General features: G+C 41.0%; 1 protein-coding gene across 1 annotated transcript; it reads right to left on the bottom strand.

Annotated features, from left to right (window-relative positions):
• Window positions 1-428: 428 nt before the first annotated feature.
• On the bottom strand, window positions 429-17,086 carry ENTPD3 (ectonucleoside triphosphate diphosphohydrolase 3). Its single transcript, XM_009705128.1, has 9 exons — window positions 16,967-17,086; window positions 11,574-11,691; window positions 8,093-8,243; window positions 7,170-7,329; window positions 4,866-5,096; window positions 4,143-4,415; window positions 3,935-4,045; window positions 3,325-3,462; window positions 429-662 (listed from the first exon to the last, which is right to left on the bottom strand). The coding sequence occupies exons 1-9, from the start codon at window positions 17,084-17,086 to the stop codon at window positions 429-431; spliced, it is 1,536 nt and encodes a 511-aa protein (XP_009703430.1).
• Window positions 17,087-19,467: the final 2,381 nt, after the last annotated feature.

Genomic DNA, 19,467 nt, shown 5'->3' with positions numbered 1-19,467 from the left:
CACAAGAACAGCTACCATGTTCCTGTCTCCCACAATTCCTACTGACTTGTTGTATTTTAACTTAGCTGCCGCTGTGATCAAATCCACCACCACTTGAGTTTACCAGTTAGCACAGAGTTAAGGAACAAAAAAATAATACGTACCTGGCAGGAAAAGGCCATTAATCCCTTATCAAGTGAAGTGACATATCTGCCCCCGTTTGCTGCACACTGGACAAATTAGTTTTACAGAAACAATTGCCAAAATATTTCAAAAGCACTCCAATTCACATATCACAGATTCCTTTGTGTCTCTTGTCTTCTCTATTTATGCTTCTGGTCCTGAAGTCTTTTTGCTTGTCTTTATCTCACCCTCCATTTTTCAAAAACAAAGTCCTACTTAACTTAATAGCACTATAAAATTTTTGGTTTGTCTTCAGTAAAGTTCATTCATTCTGGAATAAATACATGTTCATCACGACTGATGTTCTTCCGATTAGGTGACACAACACACAAGTAAACAAGGAAGAGAAGACACAACAATGCCGTCGCTGTGAGGAAGACGAGGAGCCCAGCAAACAAAGAAGGTTTCAGAGGTAATTGGATCAGCTTGCCTTCTGCTGGAATCATGTTCGTGAGGCTTAACATGTAACCAAGTGACCATGCTATACTGCTGTTACCAACCTGAAATAAAGACAGAACAATCCTATTCCCATGGACTTTTCAGTCAAAGAAAAGAGGTTCCAAAAGCTCAACTGCTGATGCTGGCAAGTGCCCTTTCAGTTAGCAAGGAGAAAACTTTAGTGGAGTATGCAAAGAAGATATAGAACCATTTTAAATTACCCTTTTTTCATAGTTCCAGAGGATGCTAGTAAAATTGGTCACTGGGCTAAAGAAGCGAGACATAGGTATTAGATGGATGGGTACAAGGATGTGTGATATATATGCAGACAGCCAGTTATGGGATTTTCTATGCAAGAAGCACACTTTAAAAAAAAAAAATCAGCAGTACTGTGCTAATTCCTAGAATTAGCCCCTCATCTTAGCCAAATCCTAAGATGTTATTTAGTTCAAGCAAACAAAAAATCCCACAAAGAGTCCCACCGACATGGACAAAGAGGAGGACCGGGTAAAATCCCCAAAGCAGGACTTCTATTTATCATCTTTTGTTCCATGGTTGGTTTTGTGCCTGCAAATGAACCAGCACTAGGCTCTTCCGTTTAAAAAATAAACCTAAGTGGAAAACTACTTAGGAACAGGTGAAACAGAAGCAACGGGGGTACGATTGTATTTGCTCCACGGTCCTCCTGCTTTGCTGTCTTTCCCCATTTCGAATTTGAGCAACAGAGTTTATCAGTTTTCCACTGTCTTTTTCATTAAATCATCACCCTGCCACTTGATAAGCACAGGATCAAAGGGTAAAGACAGTGTCCCTTGTCCTCCTCCCACATGCCCAGGCTCCGATAATGGTTTCCCTATTTATATAAACCATGTAAGTACACATCACTGCCTCCTACAAATCAAACCACAACTTTAAAAAAAAAATAATCTATTGTTAAACAGAATGAAAAAATAAGGGAGGGGAGGTATTCCAGGAGAAATTGGTGAAACTCATCAAACAAAGGCTAGCCTAGAGGGCCAGCTGCAAGATACATATTTGGTTTACACTCTAGCACAGGTTGCTTTCTTTTTCAAAGGTCCTGCACCACCTTCAATCACTCCAGGTAAGTCCAGGATATACTACAGGCCAGACAAAGCTGAAGTTGCTTTCTTCTACAAGCAACCAGCTCTCCCAAACTCATTTGGCTTTCCCTCTTCATTACAGGTCATCCCACTCTGCAACGACAGAGATGCGTTTGCCTGCAGGGCTGCCCATAAGTAGTTTGCTTAAAATTTGGGAAAGCAAATTTCGGAAATCAAACCTGTTTGGTTATTCTTGTTATTGTTCATCATGATGAAGTTGAGGGATGAACTTTAATAAGTGATTTAATGTCTTTAATGAACAGTTTTAAGCAGTCAGCTACTGGTTGTGGGAGACCATCAGGGTCTGTAATATTTGGTCCTCTTTGTAGTTGTGTATACCCTAATAGCTTTTGTTTAAGTGATGAAAAGAAAGCTACAGCAACATGAACTGGAATACGACAGGCGAGCAAAGAGGTAAGATGGATTAAGGTGGGTTTTCATTGCTGAGAGAGGGGAAAAACTCTCATTATGAGGTTTAGAACTTTTGCAAATCATCTAGCTCTAGATCTCACCCAGATCTTAGCATTGGGTTAAGGTTCTTTTCATTGGGTGTGTTCACTAATTAAAATACACTCCTCGCATAGGCAGAAAAACCCACCCTCCACTCTTGGAGAAACTGTGCTGTTATCTCTGGGGTAGCTAAGCTGATCAGTTAGCATTAGATCTTATTATTTTAGTAGGGGGAAATCTAATTAAGAGAATGTATTTTTTCCTTTTGGAGTTTCATGATGACCCTAGTAATCATGAAGCTGAAGCATTTCCAGACTGTACGGAGATTAAGAGACAGGCTGGGATAAGGTTTTAGAATAAGGCTCTGTACAGTAGCTGAGAGGAAAGGATGGAGTCACAGAGCACTGTGGGGACCACACTTCTTGACGTAACAGCCCAGCTTAGATAGTGGCCATGCCTTCTGATTTGGAAGCAAAGATTGCTTAGCAGTAGCTTTAGAATGGATATATACACGTTCATTCCAAGTACTATGTTTTTTAGGAGAAAAATTGAGGTCAGGGAAGAGAGAAATGCAGTTATTACACAAACATCACAAGCCTTGTCTCTCTGCCAACTGAAAGCCAATACCCCATCGATACACATTCTTATTCCAGAGAACCAGATTATGGCACAGGTGGATGTGCCAGCTGAGGAGGAAAACTGCCTCAGTCGCTTCATCACCACTCACTGACAACAAACCAGCTCTGCCGGTTCCCCCAAGGCCAGCAGACAGAAAAGCGGGAGTTCTCCTGTCCCGCTCAGCAGGGTTAGCTCAAACTGACCTTGACTGGCGAGGTGTTTCAGGCAGATCACTCCCTACAGCAAGTCACTACTTCAACAAACTGGGGCAAGGTTTAAAACACAATTATTTGATCTTTTCTTAAAGCTCTTTGAAAGAATCTAGGTAGCATCTCCAAGTAATGCTGCAACCCCTGGAACCAGGCTGAAAGTACTACTGAGGCTTGAAAAGTGACTTTGTCTTATGCCAAACATTTGACAATAATTTACAAAGGCTGTTTACGACCGTTATATTTTTATAAGCTGCTGCATCTTCTGCCTCCTTCTAAACTTCTTTGGATTAAAATAACAGTAAGAGGAAATCATTATTACTCACCTCTTTTTGAAAATGTATCTGTGGCCAAGTTTCTGCATCAAAGTTGTAACCATGTACAAGCAAGTAATAAATGAAATTGGCTGAAAAACAGTAGGATCTAGCATATATTTCTTCAAATTTAGGCAGCATAAACTGGAGCTGAAACCAAAAAGTTTTTTAAAAACATGTAGATTATAAAAAACAAATGCTTTTGGTTTTTACAACTAGAGAATACTTTGGATTCTAATTAGAATTTACTAGCATTTTTCAGAAGCACCAAGTAAAATTGTGGACAACTAGATACGGAGATTTATAAAAAGAAGAACCCTGACAGTGATACAGTTTATGTGGTAAAAATTGAAAATAAACATAAAATTGCACGTAAAAGATTGAGGATGTTATGGTTCCTAAATTTTCCATGTCATCTTTACAGCATGGTTAAAACTGTGAAATGAAATCTCAAAACGTACGAGTTTTAAGCACGCTAGAAATACTACATGGTTTGAAGCACAGTGGGAAAACAACTGTTGAGGTTGATACAGACCTTCTGAAAAGTTCTGAATACTTGTCCAGTCCATATTCTTTTTGTATCTCCCTTTAACAGATACAAGAGAACAAACAACCCACTTACCTGTGCCCAGCTCTGTGAACAGAAAAACCACATACTTGAATTGAAGTCAGCTAGGGAAAAGTGCCCGGATAAATTCAAAGCATTAATTGTATAGTAGAATCCTGAGAAAGCCTATAGAAAAGGAATAGATGACAGACCTGTTACTTTCAGAACTACAGAAATCAAAAGCAAACAAGCTCAAAAAGAAAGGCTGTGTTTGCAAACCTACCACAAAATTCCCTTTAACTTTTGGCTGATGTATTCCATTAAATGGACAGTCTTCTCTGTCTCTGCAAGCAGTGGAGTTAAACAATGAAGAAACCATCTCCTGGCACAGACCTGGGTCTCCTGTTCCATGGAAGTTCACAAGCTGGTTTGGGTAGTCATTTCTTGGTATCAAAGACTGTGTACAAAGGCTGCCAGAGAAGTACTTCATCGTTAATGCAGTATTATAATTCTGAGGGTAACATGGATTATCCACATTAGAACTGGTGTTTGATTTCTGGAAAAAAAGAAACACAAACAGAAGAACCCAAACAATAAGGGCTACTCAAAAGCAAGTAAGACCTAGTTTGACATTAATTAGGGGAATCTTTAAACCACACAGGCATGTATTTTTGTTCATTTCTCTGTCATGGCGGATCACTACAACATTGCTGATCATTGTAATTCACAGAAACTCCTTTCTCAAAAAAATCATTGGCAAGATCAGAAAAACACTTACAGGACTAGTTGGGTCTTTTTGTCAAATGGTACAGAACTCTCACCAATTTTTAAATACTATGAAGATCTTTGTATGAAACCTAAGTGTGGCTGTCCACAACTAAGCACAGCAGAGCTCTTACTGGGGTCTCCAAACTCCACCAAAGGGAAGCGAACACAAGCCTAAGAACCTGCTCAGACAATTACTGAACATCTGCAACAGCAACATATCAAAGGGTCTTAAACAGACCTGGAGCAGCAATACTAAAAGCCTTTTCTCAGCTTCATCTCTCCCAAAGCACTGGAAGCTGTGAGTGTAGACATTGTAGTTGTAACCGTACAACTTCACTTGCAAGGTGCTATTGAATTTCTCCTGAGAGTCCTCTGGGATAAATGAAATTTGAGTGGAAGCTCCTCCAAGGTCCAGTGCACCCATAGTCTCTTTTCTGTAAGGACGGACCCATGTCCTCCAAAGGTTTCTCTACATGTAAAAATAAAAACAAGGCTAATTAGAAATATCACCTGCTTGTTCTCCCTTCAAGATTTCTACTCGTAACTTTTTGAGATTCCCCCCCCTCCCCCGCCTTTGTCCTGCACCCTTTCAAAAAACTCTTAGCTCTGAGGAAAACATGCAGAATTTTTTTTTTTTACATAAGAGAGATGTACTTTCACAGAGAGAAATTATCTTGAAAGAGGGAAAAAGGAATGCAGCGTAGCTTTCAACTCAGAGGACAGCACAACGATCAAAGCACAGGACTAGCTAGATCAAAATCTGTGCTAGAATGCAGGGAATTGAAGTCCAGATACCCATGAGATCTTGAACAAATCTGGATGGAAATAGTATGAAGACTTGCTTGTTTCAAGGCAAGAAGAATTATTAAAGGAATAGAATATTAAGAGATCACACAGAAAAAGAGAGTGAAAATAAAATTAAAAACCACAGAAAAGTCAAATGAAAGCTCCATCAAAGTCAAAAGAGCAAGGACCCCTAATCTGCACATTTCCTTCACTGAAACTGCAGTGGCAATAAATCTGATCCATTCAGCTGGCATTCTTCCCTATTACCCAAAACATCCCCCAAATTCTGTATTTGATCTACACAGTCACAGTGCAGAATATAGATTTTGTATGATTATCTACCTCAATATTTACTGTAGTATTATTTTCTGAGCATGATGATACGAATGAATACAGGAGAAGGGAAAAGAAACTTTATGGGCTAGCAAATACAAGAAAATTCTACAGTGAAAGATTCCCATTAAGAGCCCCTAGCAGAATTTAACTCTTCGCCCATTGTCACAAGGATGCTCCTGCTAGTGATATTCCACACGCAGGGCTTCACACAAGTCTCTACACTAAACTGGCTTTACAGCGTTTTTCAGTCCTTACGAATCTGCCATACGGAATTTGATATTTGGATTATTAAAATTCCTATGGTAGAAGATTGGCACCACCCTGAAGTTCACGACGTCACTTTTGTTGCATAAAATGCACACAATGAGGAAAAACTCTTCCAGAACATGTGATTCTAATGCTGTTTTTCTTAACTTTGCAGGAGTCAACAACACATACACCGTGAGCTATCACTCAGATTACCAACAACTAATTCCTGCATATTCATTGCCATGATCTAACAGGAACCGTTCAACCAGGACAGCTAACAATACTCAGGGGGTTTGGTTGAAATTTCTTTCAACTTAGCGAGACTATCTGGAAGAAGTGCAGTTAATGCTAAGGGCAGCACATTGCTGCCATGAATGCAGATGAGCAGTTGCTGATCATCATGGTACGGTTTTTACTGGGAATGAAATTATACGGAATATCTATATATAAAAAGGGATCTTCCAACACCTTTGACTCTCTCTCTGCTATGAGGCGCCTGCCTGACTATTCTGAGTTCAAGGACAGCGTAAGTATCTTTATATTGGTATCATTTTGTCTGCACAAGACAGCAGGTATCACAGCCCACCACTCATAGCCTGCAGCTTTTCAGCAGCATGGGAATGAACTGTGTGATTTCTGGCTCAGCTGAGGCACATTTGGCCACATGAACTTAACCACCTTCGCTGCTTCAGTCTTGTCTGCTTAAGACAAGCGAGCCAACACTGCCAAACAATTTGGAGACCCCTAAGCCGTGCAGATCCTTCACCATTAGAGCTGCAGGGACAGCAGCCACCTGAGGAAGTCACAGAAAAGCAGAAGAAAACATTTTTAGTTGACACCACTGTAAAGACAATCAACATCTGTCACACTTAACATACCAATGCACTGAAGAGCAATGCAACTTCTGTTTCAAGGTAAGGCATCCCATGTCATTTAGGGAAGAGCCCTGTTTTGTGGATCAACAATTTTACCTTTGCCATATCACATTCCTGTAACACCATATTCTTCGATTTACATTTGCTTTGTTCTATTACTGCCACAAAAAGACCCTGTTAGGTATTTCAGTGCAAAACAGAAGTTATAGCTATGTTTTTACAGGCATGCCCTCTCAAACTTCTCATTTATAAGAGAGAAACATTGAAAAGAAAAGCATGCAGTTATTTCCACACACCTCTAAGAAATTGCCCATTAAATAGTTGGCTGTTATCCATCCATACACCCCTTCCTCTGGCCCAGTTATGATTTGCGCACCCCTAAATTCAAAAGGTTGTGCTCTGAAGTAGTTTTGAATGCTTGCAAGGACTTCATTGGCTGCCGTTTCATTTTGCAACCTAAGCAATTCACAAAACATGAGACACTGAGCATCTGGAAACGCAATTTCATGTTTATTGTTCATTCATTCTAGCAATTCAAGACAACTCCTACAATCACCTAATAAAAAATAGTTTTTCCCTACTGCGTGTGATACGGAACAGCCAAGTATCCAGCATCGTTGCAGCAAGCAACTTCTCCACTATGTACAAACTTCACTCTTTATCATACAAGTTCATGGGTGTTTTGTTTCTTATATATACTTTTCTTTTTAGTGAACTGAGTGCTTATGTGACAGCTGCTGGTTAAAACAGTCCTGGAGCCTTTCTTTGTGCTCTGTTTAGCCACAGAACAAACATAAAAAGCCAGTTTGTGCCAGGGCTAAAGCCACAGCCAGACCCCAAAAGCCACATTACACCACCTTCACACTCAGAAAACTCTGCAGTGTCTAGCTTTAATCTGCCTTTGCTGCCCATGGATACGCACAAACATTATCTGTTTACGTAACACTGAATTTTAAGACAGATATGGAAGAGAAAATTAAGCTTATGCCTTCTCCAGAATAAAGCAAGCATTTCTTTTCAATATGGCATAACAGAGGATTTTTTTACAGCCCTGCTCTCCATATTCAAAAAGTTAATTAAATTAAATTGGCTGGGCTCCATTTCCTTTTGAGATGGCCAATTTCCAATGGATAAAAATGTGCCCAGTACTTTTTCACATTCTGTTTTCATAGACTGCTACACTAGTACACATACAGAGGAGTTCAAGTTTCTGCCATACCTCAGTAGTCTCATGCCAGCCGTAGCCCCCAGATAAACAGAAGTGTTTTTATGCAGATGGACTGGTATTCTCTCCTTGACTTTATTCAGACAGTCATCAAAGGGTTTGGTAAGAGCTTCAGGGTTACTCCCATAGCTGGATATACCAGGGCCTAGAAGAGAACAAGTAGATTGATTGCATTCTGCTTTGCCAAATTAGCCCAATTAAAAAATGGGTGTTAAGAGAAAGAGATTTCCCCCTTCCCTCCTGTAATTGCAAACACGGATAGGATGGTTGAAAACTACAAGTGCTTAAGGAATAAACAATGTAGTGACTGTCTCAGCTGCGTGAGACAGAGAAGATACTTGCAAACTGCTCGCCTGTATTTCTGTGTGTATACATACACACCTATACTACCATACCTAGACTAAGACATACAGTATAACCATATAACAACACATGACAGCAGTGCTATATTCATGAGGAAAATAGGTTTAATCATGGCAGATGCTGTAGAAATTAGCATGTCTAATGGCTGTAAAACTTCTCTGATCTGCTAAAGTATAGAAAATCGCTTCTTCCACAACCTAAGACAAAGATTTCCTCATCTGGTTTGCCACAACTCTCATGGACACCATGGCACCTCTACAGCTCCCTGCTCTCAACTGAAAATAAAATAAAGGAGCTTCTGCAAGGAATTGCTAGTGAAATTTCAAGATGCACACAAATGGCTCTTAAAGTCATACAGGTCCAAGTCTAGGCTGGTGCATGAACTACTAAGTATTTCACAGCTTTCCAAATTTCCAAAGCCTTCAAAAAACAGGAATGAGAGTTACACCATGCTGCATAAGGCATAACTATTTGAACAATTAACATCAAAGCCTTTCCTCCCTTGCTTAACACTCCAAGGACCAGCTGGCCCTCAATTTGTTCAGGCTCAACTTGAGTGCGAATAAAAACATCCCTTACTAAAATTCCCTAGCTAAGGAAGTTGCACAGGGAGAAATCCAGGCATTCCCATGAAGCCATTGCCCCACAGAGAACAACTCTGCCAGAACTCCATCTAGTTCTCCTGTAACAGCCATCTCTCTCACAACCTGATCCCAGGCTCAGCAAAAAGTGGCCCTTAACAGAGTTAAAATGAGAAACCATTTATGCTTATGTTGATAAAAACAGATGAAAAAATATTGAAGACTCCAGAGAAGAAAAATTATGTAAGACTTCACAGATTCCACACTCCACCACTCCCTCTTCCACAGTATGAACTTAAACATAAACATTACCATGTCATCATTACATGTTCACAGCCCTGGTTTGGAATGAGACTTTCTAAGAGTCTCAGGTCTAGCCCAGGCAGGACTGAAGCTGGAAGGAAAGCTGTTACAGGAGGAAAACAGAGCAGCAACTGCTGGTTGACATCCTCAGCAGCTGCTGTTACCTCACACTCCCTTGGTGGCAGCAACCATCTGTCTCCCAGTGTTCAGCCAGAGCAGGTCACAAGGCAGTTACCATTTTGTCCTGGACAACTGCCTGCTTTGCTGATGCTTAGAGCCTGACCAGGACAGATTAATTGCACTATAAAGAAACGGTTTTGATTTGGAGATGGTTCCTACAGACAGAGGCACCTAATAAAGGCAGAAGTGAAATCATAAAACCACCACGGAACTTACAGAGTAGTTGATCATTTGACTTTCAAGTTCAGTGGGTATGTAAAAATCTGTCTCCCAGTATGCCCAGAACTGTCTCCCAATTTAAGTGCTTAAGGCTATGGTTAGAGGGTCACTAAAAAAACACTGACTAAACCAATTAAAACAAACGCACAAAGTACTCCTCTGTAATTTTCTGAGGTGAAGAATAACGCAGTTTCTCTGTGTTTTCCCTCACGCCAGAATTCCTAAAGGCAATATTCCTAACGAGCCAAGACATCAGCTAGCAGAATGTACCCCCCACCTCGGCAGGCTGGCCACCATTCCTGCAGTCTGTAAAGACACACCATTACTTCTGTGCACGTTACACTTGCTTTCCTTCCCTTGTTCTAAAATTGCTAAAAATGTCCACACATATATTTATGCTGAAGACAGAAATTGGTGCTGTTAAGAAACCGTTGCCTTCTACTCATCTCCTAGTGGACCTCTATGGCTACCTCTCCAGCATATATTTCCAGACACAAAGAGGGATGCAGGATTTTGCACAATCATGACTGAGAAGGGAAAAATTCTCTTTCAACGCCACAGTGATTATCAGAGATCAACAAAATCTGCAGGGAGACTTTCTGAGTTGCCCCACCTTCTCCTCTTACCTAACTTGCAAACTCAAACCAGTACACTAAACAAAGCAGTACTGCTGAGGTCAGTATCTTAGAGGATAATCTCAAGCTCTTTTAACTCAGAGTGGTAGAATTTACAAAGTTTGGCTTCCTGAAGAAATTCCTTATGGTTTAGCTACTGTTTAATAATGTGGATTTCTCCCCACTGCCTGGCCACCTGTCTTCATAAAATGTGTGGAGTTTTGGTACCTTTGAAAGCTTAGTCAAATGTCACTGAAGTTGACGAAGAGATTCAAGAATCCACAAGAAGTTATTGGAACATATACTTAACTATACAGGAGTGTGAGCAAAAATCAGTCTAGTCTAGCATCCTCTCTCTGAGAGGAATCAGTGCAAAACCTCAGACAAAAGACAAGGCAGGTAGCCAGTGGTACTTGTCATGGGACACCTTCTAGCAGTGCACAACTACAGGTCTTCCTGAGCCAAAGGCCAGACCTGCATATTTGATACAACTACGACATCCTGTCAGAAATAGTTCTGTCACTTAGCTATTTAACTTGATAATTTTATTAGACACTTCCAAGTTCTGTAGTATGGAGAAGCTCTTCCTGTTCACCTTCTTCATGCCTTTCATAATTTCCCCATGGTTGCCTCTTTCCAAGTAATTATAGAACAATTCCAGATGAACTGCATAAGCCTTCTTTCTCTAGGAAACCTGACTCAAACAGCAGAGATTTTTTTTAAACATCACTAAGACCCCTGGAAAATAAAAACTAATTTGTCAAACTCCTATAGCATAGTTGACACCCATTTTTGCCTCCATCAAAATTAATGGCTAATATCTAACAAGGGCTAGATCCCCATTTTTCTCAAAGACTTTTTATTCCAAGCTATTTTTAAATCTATTTTATATTTTGCTTTTAAAAGAAATTATTTCATTGCACAAGGACTAAACATTTCCAGGGCCTGATTCTCTGTAGATTGAATTCTGTCTGCACCAATCACACACTGCAATGGAGTAAAGCAACTTTAGCTACAATTTCCTCTCTCTGTTGCAGATGAGGGCACCCTGCTACATCAGTAGGAGAAGGACGGATGCTTACAGATATATAGTCTTAACAGTTCTTGCTGCCCAGCACTGAAAAAGGGAACATAGCGGGAAAAAAACAGTATAAGCTTTCAGATAACCTCTTCTTGGAGGTTAGAAAGAAATAAGGAACTTCCATTTGAGCCCACCTTTCACATTGCACTTGAAGGTTTGGCTTACTACTCCCGTGTCATTTTCTTTTTCTGCTGGCCATTCATAGACGTAGACTGTAGTCCGAGAGGATCCGGCATCAAGGACTATTCCATACTGGGGAGAAAAAAATAATTCATTTGATCGAGAAACAAACAGTGACAGCTTAAAGGCCCATACGCAGCTGTACTTCTTTGCACTATCAAACACTTTAGAAAATGTATGCGCAGTATACTTACAAGAGAGATTAATTCTAGTGTTAGGCACTTAGGCACAAATCCAACAGCCAAGCACAGAATGAATCTGGCTGCAAAACAAAGAACATGCTATGTCTCTTCCATAATGAATTCAGTGGGGATGGAGAATGCTCATCTCCTTTCAGCATCAGGTTCAAAATCCACACTGACATATAGATAACACTGTGTTAGGACCTGATTTTGCAGCAAGTTCATTTCCCATTATCCCAGCTACGCTCCCAGAACACTGAAGGGTTTGATACCTAAACACAGGCTTTAGATTCAAGGATGCACAAAGGATCCATAAAGCTACGTGCAAAGAGGTGAAAGTACATAATAGTCCACAGCGAGAATGATGTAACATGTCTGGTTCTTTTCTAATTGCCCCATAAACCTCTCCCTTTGAGTGGTTTAGGCAGTCCACCTGAGAGTTTGCCACTGAAAACAGGCTGTGCCAGAATGTGAGACAACTTTTTTTAAAGAGAATCAGTATTACTCCATGTTTATTTATGAAATAAATGAGAAATACTTAAGTGCCTTGCCCCAGGTCACTTCAACTCTCTGCAGGGTTAAAGCACAGGTTCCTCCATCCCATTCCACTGCTCACCAGACTAGTCTTTCCCCCCTTCCCATCTTTTATGGCAGCAGAAAACTGTAGCAACTGGGAAGGCAAACTGCAGGAAGGAAAGAAAACTGCGATTTTGCTTATCCTCTTTATGATCCCTGAAAGTACGTTTAGCTGCCCCCCTCTTCCATCTAATTGGTGGGAATCGCACAGTGTAGGGTTCGTTTCTCTTTCAGCTTTTTTTCTTTTAAAAAAAGACAGATGCCCAGGAACCTGACAATACTGAAAAAGGAGAGCCTCCATCTGGCTGCAAAGTAGTAACAGCCCTTGCAGCAGGCTGATAAATTTCATCTCACTGCCTCCCTGGGGAGCCTCAAGTCTGACCAAGAAAGATCACTGCTTCAGGTGGCAAACCATTCAGCTTCCACACCTCATTAGTTCCCAGCTTCCACTGTAATCCTACAAACCCCTGGCCCCAAAAGAACTACCAGCAATACCAGTCTAGTCTGATTCCTAGAGGACTGTTAGATAATGAAAATTTCATTTATATATTGCCAGATGATATTTACCCTGATCAACTACAAGGTGAAAGGCTCCACAGATACTATCAAACCATTACACAATCAGGTTCCGTTCAAGTACCTACTTTAGCAAAGATGCCCTGAGCCTATTCCCCCTCCTGGAAAGGGAGCTGTGCACTCTGGAGACACATAATACTATTAACGATCAATCTGCTCAAGGGCTATTAATTAAATCTAGTCTCGATCAGCTCAAAATGCCAACCATAAGCTTTTAACTCAGCTACTTTTTGAGCTAACTATCATGCCCAAGTAGAGCTGGAAGATAATGGAAGTGTTTTTACCTCAGCTAACTGTGGGGCTTTTTGACCTACTTCCATCCTCCCCTGCATTTCCCAGCCTCCTTCCTGAAAGTAACAGATTTCCATCCCAAAGAGTAGTGGTACACTTATCTGAACGAACGTGTGACTGACAAGTTTATTTTTTTCCTCCTCCTCCTCCTCCTCCTCCTTTTTTTCCTATACAGCCTCTTGTTTCCTTTAAAAGAGATGCTTGTTTTTGGAAAGGACTCTTAGGCCCATTTCAGGGTGACTCTTGAAGCTCCTCAGAACTTGTGTGAGTTTACTCTGTGTGAACTGGCCCATGCAGCCTCATGAAGTGGTGGTGATCAGTGAGAAGTGTGCCAGATGTTAGGATTAAGATTAATCTTTAATTAAAAAAGACAGAAATGACAGAGGATGCAGCATTTTAAGAGAGAGAGAATTCTGCATGCCTTGTCTCAGCTTGCTGCCTAAGACAAACTGGTTGAATTAAAATTCTGCGGTGATGTTGCATTTCTGTCCAAGTTGCAGGTCAGATCACCTTTGGCTGCCCTTTAAGGACAGGCAATGCCTTCCTGCTTTGAAATGCACTACATGGGACTGAAAGGCAAACCCTTATCCTGCGCTAGCAGCTATGAAAGAACAGAGCAACTTTTTCTCCCTCTTTTCCCCTCTACTTCAACTTTCCCACTGAGGATTTCCATCAACTCTACTCAAACACCAGTGGAGACAGATAAAGGCCTGGTGATTTCCTAATACCCAAGAACTGCACCATCTAGTCAACGGACTGGATTAATCACAAGACAGGGAGACAACATTAACCAAGTTGGTTATGGTTTCTAGCATTCTGGTTTCTAGTCCAGTAGAGGGAAGAAAGAAGAAAGAAAAAAAACATAAGCCAATTAAAGGAATGGGAATATTTTGGGGTTTACTGCTGTCCAATGTACCTCCAACAGAGAGGTGACCATGCTGCCTACAGCATGAAGTAAATGTACCACTTTGCTTCTTGGATCCAGCAGAATACTGTACACACTTACCAGAAGCTAAATAAAAAGCAAGGTAACAATAAACCAGACTTTGTGTCCCTACAGGTGCACTCATACATCTTTTTTTTGGCTGCAGCTGGGCTGACTAAAGAGACTATCAACTGTTTGTCTTTCCCGTGCTCACCCAGCTACCTGCGTGAGTGACAACTACCTATAGTGTTTCAGAGGCAGTTTCATGCGTTCACTCAACCAATCTGCCCAAACAGATAAGGGATATTCATATGAATGGCTTTGCAAGTACATCCTGAAGAGCAGTAATCCCAACAGGGAAGCAAGAACAAGCCCCAGGATTAATCACCTTTTCAGCCTGAATACTATTCCCATAGGAGGATGTACAGATGCACAAACCCCTAAAGCAGGCACAGTTTGGATGGCTCACCTCCCTTCTGATCACTTGCGAAAACTGCCACGAGAAGCTAACAAGCTAAACCAGTTACAGGGAAGATGGAGGCCACAAAAGTAGATCCACGGTACAAGCGCACTTCAGTTCAGCTACATAGGTTTGAATAACTTTTAGTCAAGTATAACATCCACAAACAAGGCAAAACACTTCCTAAGAGCCAAAAGAGACGTGCAAAATTTAGATGTAGACAACTGTGACACCTGGAGAGGCAAATTAAAGAACCACAATAACGAAGGGAGTTTTTTTTCTCTTTAGGGCTCACAAAACATCAGTAGACAAACAGAATTTTTTTTGACTGGTACAAAAGCTCATTACGTTCAGAGCTAGCATCATTTACAATTCTGGACTTCTTCACAAACTATGTCACTAAGGATGTTTGTGCTCTCTTCGTCACTCTTCTGACTTCACAGTGTGTGCCGACGAGTCATGAGTTCTTCCAGCGCCTCAGCCTCATGCACAGGGGCAGGTCCTTCCTTCACAAATCTCTGGCTGAATCTTCAGATAACCCAGTCACCAAGGAATCAAAATATTTAATTTTGCAACAACACTTTAAAATATCAATGGCGTAGCAGATAATTTATCGCTTGTGCCACAAAGGAATGAACCTGGACACTCTCAACACGGATCCTGGGAAAGAGCTATCACACCACAGATAACAAAAACTCTAGCTATCTTTCAGTAGCTGTTTTGGTTTCATGGAGAAGAGCGAGAAGAAGAACAAGGCCACTTACAAAGAGTATGTATGTTTTCATCATGTTACTGCCATATTTAATTTTAATCAACTGCTAACTTCAGGACACTGTGATTTCCAGGCTCCATCATATCAACTAAGTACTGGAGGGTTTCACACTGGCATACCAAGGTCCTCCCTCTGCTCCTGAAGAATGACTTCTTGTGAGGGTTAACCATTCACTGAGGACTACTGAGTACCTCGAGAATCAAACATAGGGTCCTCCGAATCAACTGGGATTTTCTGCACTGGCAGGCTTACAGCCCAAAAAGAAATCCAAAGCCAAGGCACCTAGCAGAGGAACCGCCAGTCTTCCTCCAGAACCAGCCACGAAGCCGTTGTGATTCAGGAAGCAGATCGTGCCACCTCAACCAGCTCCAGACGGTCAAGGTGGGTCTGATTTTTGCTCAAAGAGTAAGGCAGACCACTTTATTGTGCTGAATGTAAAACTTAATTAATGACATACACAAGTGATGCGTAGGCTGTCTTTTAGATAGTGGCTTCAGTCTGTATGTCAGTCCAGTCTTGCCTTGCATGAAAATTGGCAAGATGTAAGGCTGCTGCAAGCAGAGATTTGGGCACAACAGGGAGTAAACTTGAGGCGCTGTGTCCCCATGCAAGATCCCAGCACACCCACACTGCCACACCACACAAACACATAAAACTGGTATCAGAATACAGTTTTATCCCATTGTCTGACTCATACACCGCCAAATGATTCAGACAAAACCAAAGGTTTTTATAATCCCATGAAGTGTAATGAGACATTAGCCTATCGCTATCAGTATGTGAACTATCTCGTTAAATACATACGCAGAGGGAACGGTAGAAAAGACTTCAAAGAAGGATCTGACAAGGTTTATATGCTTGTAGCTATCGTGGGAAAAAACAGAGAACTCAAAACGCCAGACTGCACAGCTTCTCCAGAAGGCTAATTTCTACAGCTGTGTCCTCAGTTGTGTACATCTCTAATTAAGAATCTGCACACATACTCGAGCAGCACAAGGCAAAGCCTGAATTCCAGAGTATTTCAGTTTGCCTTTTCCAGTTTGCTCTGCCACTCCTCATGAAGCTGTTTTGCTTCTGTTAATAGCCAGCATGTCCCAACATGTGCTAAATCATAAAGTGCACACTGACAGCCCAAATTCTTTTGAGACACAGGAGCAGTTTGCAAAGATTTCAGCATAAACTTCCTAGCTGTGCTTGGGGGCAGAATTTAAATTCCAGGTGTTTCCCACTTCAACATTATTTTAAAATCTCTTCCAATCTTTGGCAAAAATAAAAAAAGCAGCGGCATATTCTCCTCATTTGGCCTTTCAGTCTTGGAGAAGACATCGTGTGATAGGCATCACAGACAGGGAATCAAGGAATGCTTTTCCTGCTTTGCCACTGACTGTGATCTTGACTAATTCTCTTTTTCTCTCAGCTTAAGTTTTCCCATGATGAAGATGTGATTAAATATTAATTTATGGCTGTATGCTCATTTGAATCACCCCATAAAAATTAGTTTAGAAAGGAACATTAAATATCAGTTCAAAACATTGTTCTCCTTCCTTAGGTATTTTAAGACTTACCTTAAGCCCTGGGGAGAGGATCTGTTGCTGATTTACCTGAATCACTGCAATGGCAATGACAAGAACTATGCTTAGAAGAAGGAGCACTTGGGCAACAACACTTGGGGTTCTGGTGAGCATCCTGAAACAACAAAAAAGGAAACACTTAAGGAACGTGAAAGGATTCAGTGATTCTGCCTTAAGGCCTGAAGCCCTGAATCAGTTGAGACTCCTCATAAAATCTCATTTCGTCAACTAGATTATGCGACATGAAAATTCTGTCCTCTCCTCAAGAACTGCCTGGTGTTTTGCTACCACTAACTTTTTATTGTCTAGAAGGGGTGTGTCTATATTGTCATGCTAACGATGCCAGATTTCACCCTCAGGTGCCAGTCTGCTCATTTCCCACGGTGCCTGCATGTCCACGCATGCTCACCATCTCCCGTTGCCTCAGGAAATTAGAGCGATGGGCAGGCTGGGGCTAGTGCACACTCAACAATTCCACGCCGACAGCACAGACACAACCACTGCCACGAAGACACAATGCTGGCGGCTGCTGAGCACAGTTGGATGTTTCTGCCAAAGATGCAAGGTTGGGGTCTATAATAGGTACAGGCTGCTTCAGCAAGAAACAAAGGAGGTTTTAAGAACATTAAAGTAGGCATCTTTCTTCTAACTGCTCATGCGTTCATGAAGTATGTTTGTGTGCATATCTGTGTGCATATTAACGCGGAGCCTATTATTATCACTCTGCACTACACATAAAATATAAAATATACAGTTTAACTGACAGATCTTGCAACAAAAACTTACTAAATCTAAGTAAATCTAACATGCAGTTATGTTAGACAAAGCCAAAGGTGACATGAAACATGCATACTGACGATAAGGCTCTTTATATGTTCATTTCCCCTAGAAAGGTTTTCCAGAATTTAAATGTGTTTTCAGTTTCCTGTAATTTCTGTTCATCCTTTATTTTTGCATGTCCTTGGCCAGACAGCTTTTCGCCTCGAAAGGCCTTTCAGTACCTCCAAGTACTGACAATCCCCATATCAAAAATTCTGATGCTCCACAGGGGTTGAGGAGGAAAGAGGTAGCTGGTGGGAGATGGCAAGCTTAGAAATGTCAGAGAAACACAAAAAAGAGAACTTTCCCGCCTTTCTCATTTTCAGAAACCAGTTATTTTGGTATGGAAATATCAAGTTAGCCTGGCGTGATCTATCCTGACTCTGGTCTCCTAATTCTTCCATATGGAGGGTGGAGTATATACCAGTGGCTGTTCAGGGCTGCCCTGCTGTTTCAGCAATTGCCAGTGCCAATCTGTGCTGAGGACAGGAGCTAAAAGGTGGTCTGCAGTCCACAGCCACAGCACGCTGAGTCAGCCCCATTGTACCTGCAACGTATGGTCTTCTCCTGAGCTCCAACCACAGAAAGAGGGGCTGAAGGAGAAGGCAGAACAAATACTTCTTCACACAGTCTCCATATTCTAAACCTCACAGGTTCTTCAGCCTGTGTACCCATGGTCCAACATCTATGTTCACATTCAAAAGAGAAGCAAGTTATTTGTTTCGTTCTGGGACTAGCTCCACTCGGAGCTTTGCCCGCTGCTGCTTTCCTTCTTTGTCTTCTGATTTCTGTTGTGAAATCTAACTCAGATGGGCTTTTGGAAACTCTTCATTTCAGCCTGACACATCTCACTTCCAGAATGACATTTTTTACACTCATTAACCCCCTTTTCTAAATCCATATGGGTTCCTTGTTCACTGCCAATCTACTCTTCCAGTACTTTCTTTTCTTGGCTTGGTAATAGCTTTATTATCTTAATCATCAGCCAGTTTTAAGAGAAAATTACCAGCCACATTGATGATGTATTTATTGCTGTCCATTGCTTTACTATCCTGAGGTGTTCAGACATCATGTACACAATGCATAAATGATAGAATGAAATCTTATTTTTATTATTAGAAAATATCTTAACACCTAAGATGAATTCTCACTGTAACCTGCGGATGATGTCAGGGCATACTAATTAGAAGCATTTATACAGATCAATTCATTTTTGAAAAGAGCTGATTTTAACTATACGTTTATGAATAACCATCTGGATTAAACACTTGTCTTTAGAGGGAGAAAAAAATCTTTTTCTGCTTTCAGCTGTACACGGAGTTGTCTATAATTGTAAAGTGACTGAAAGAGAACTATCTGCTTGCAGCCTAATATATACCAGTCATTCCTGGATCAAAGCACTGATGTTCAGCACAGGAAAAAATATGTCACTATCAAAGAAAAAAAACACTCAGGGCAAATGACTCTTTGAAAAACTAAAGCATTACTAAAGAGCAAAGCAATAACCACTATTATACTATTAACACTTAAGAACGCCCATGACGACTGCTGAAGTATTTCCTGCTGCATCCACTTGTAAAGGGGAAATTGAAATCTTGGTTTGTTGAATTTCTCATGTGTTTCCCTGGTACTGGGATTTGTCTTCATCAGAGATGATTTCTCTTTTCAAAAATCTT

This window comes from Cariama cristata, unplaced genomic scaffold, assembly GCF_000690535.1.
Source record: "Cariama cristata isolate BGI_N322 unplaced genomic scaffold, ASM69053v1 scaffold7628, whole genome shotgun sequence".
NCBI lineage: Eukaryota > Metazoa > Chordata > Aves > Cariamiformes > Cariamidae > Cariama > Cariama cristata.
Note: the sequence above shows the minus strand (reverse complement) of the source record. Positions and strands in the feature narration are given on the sequence as shown.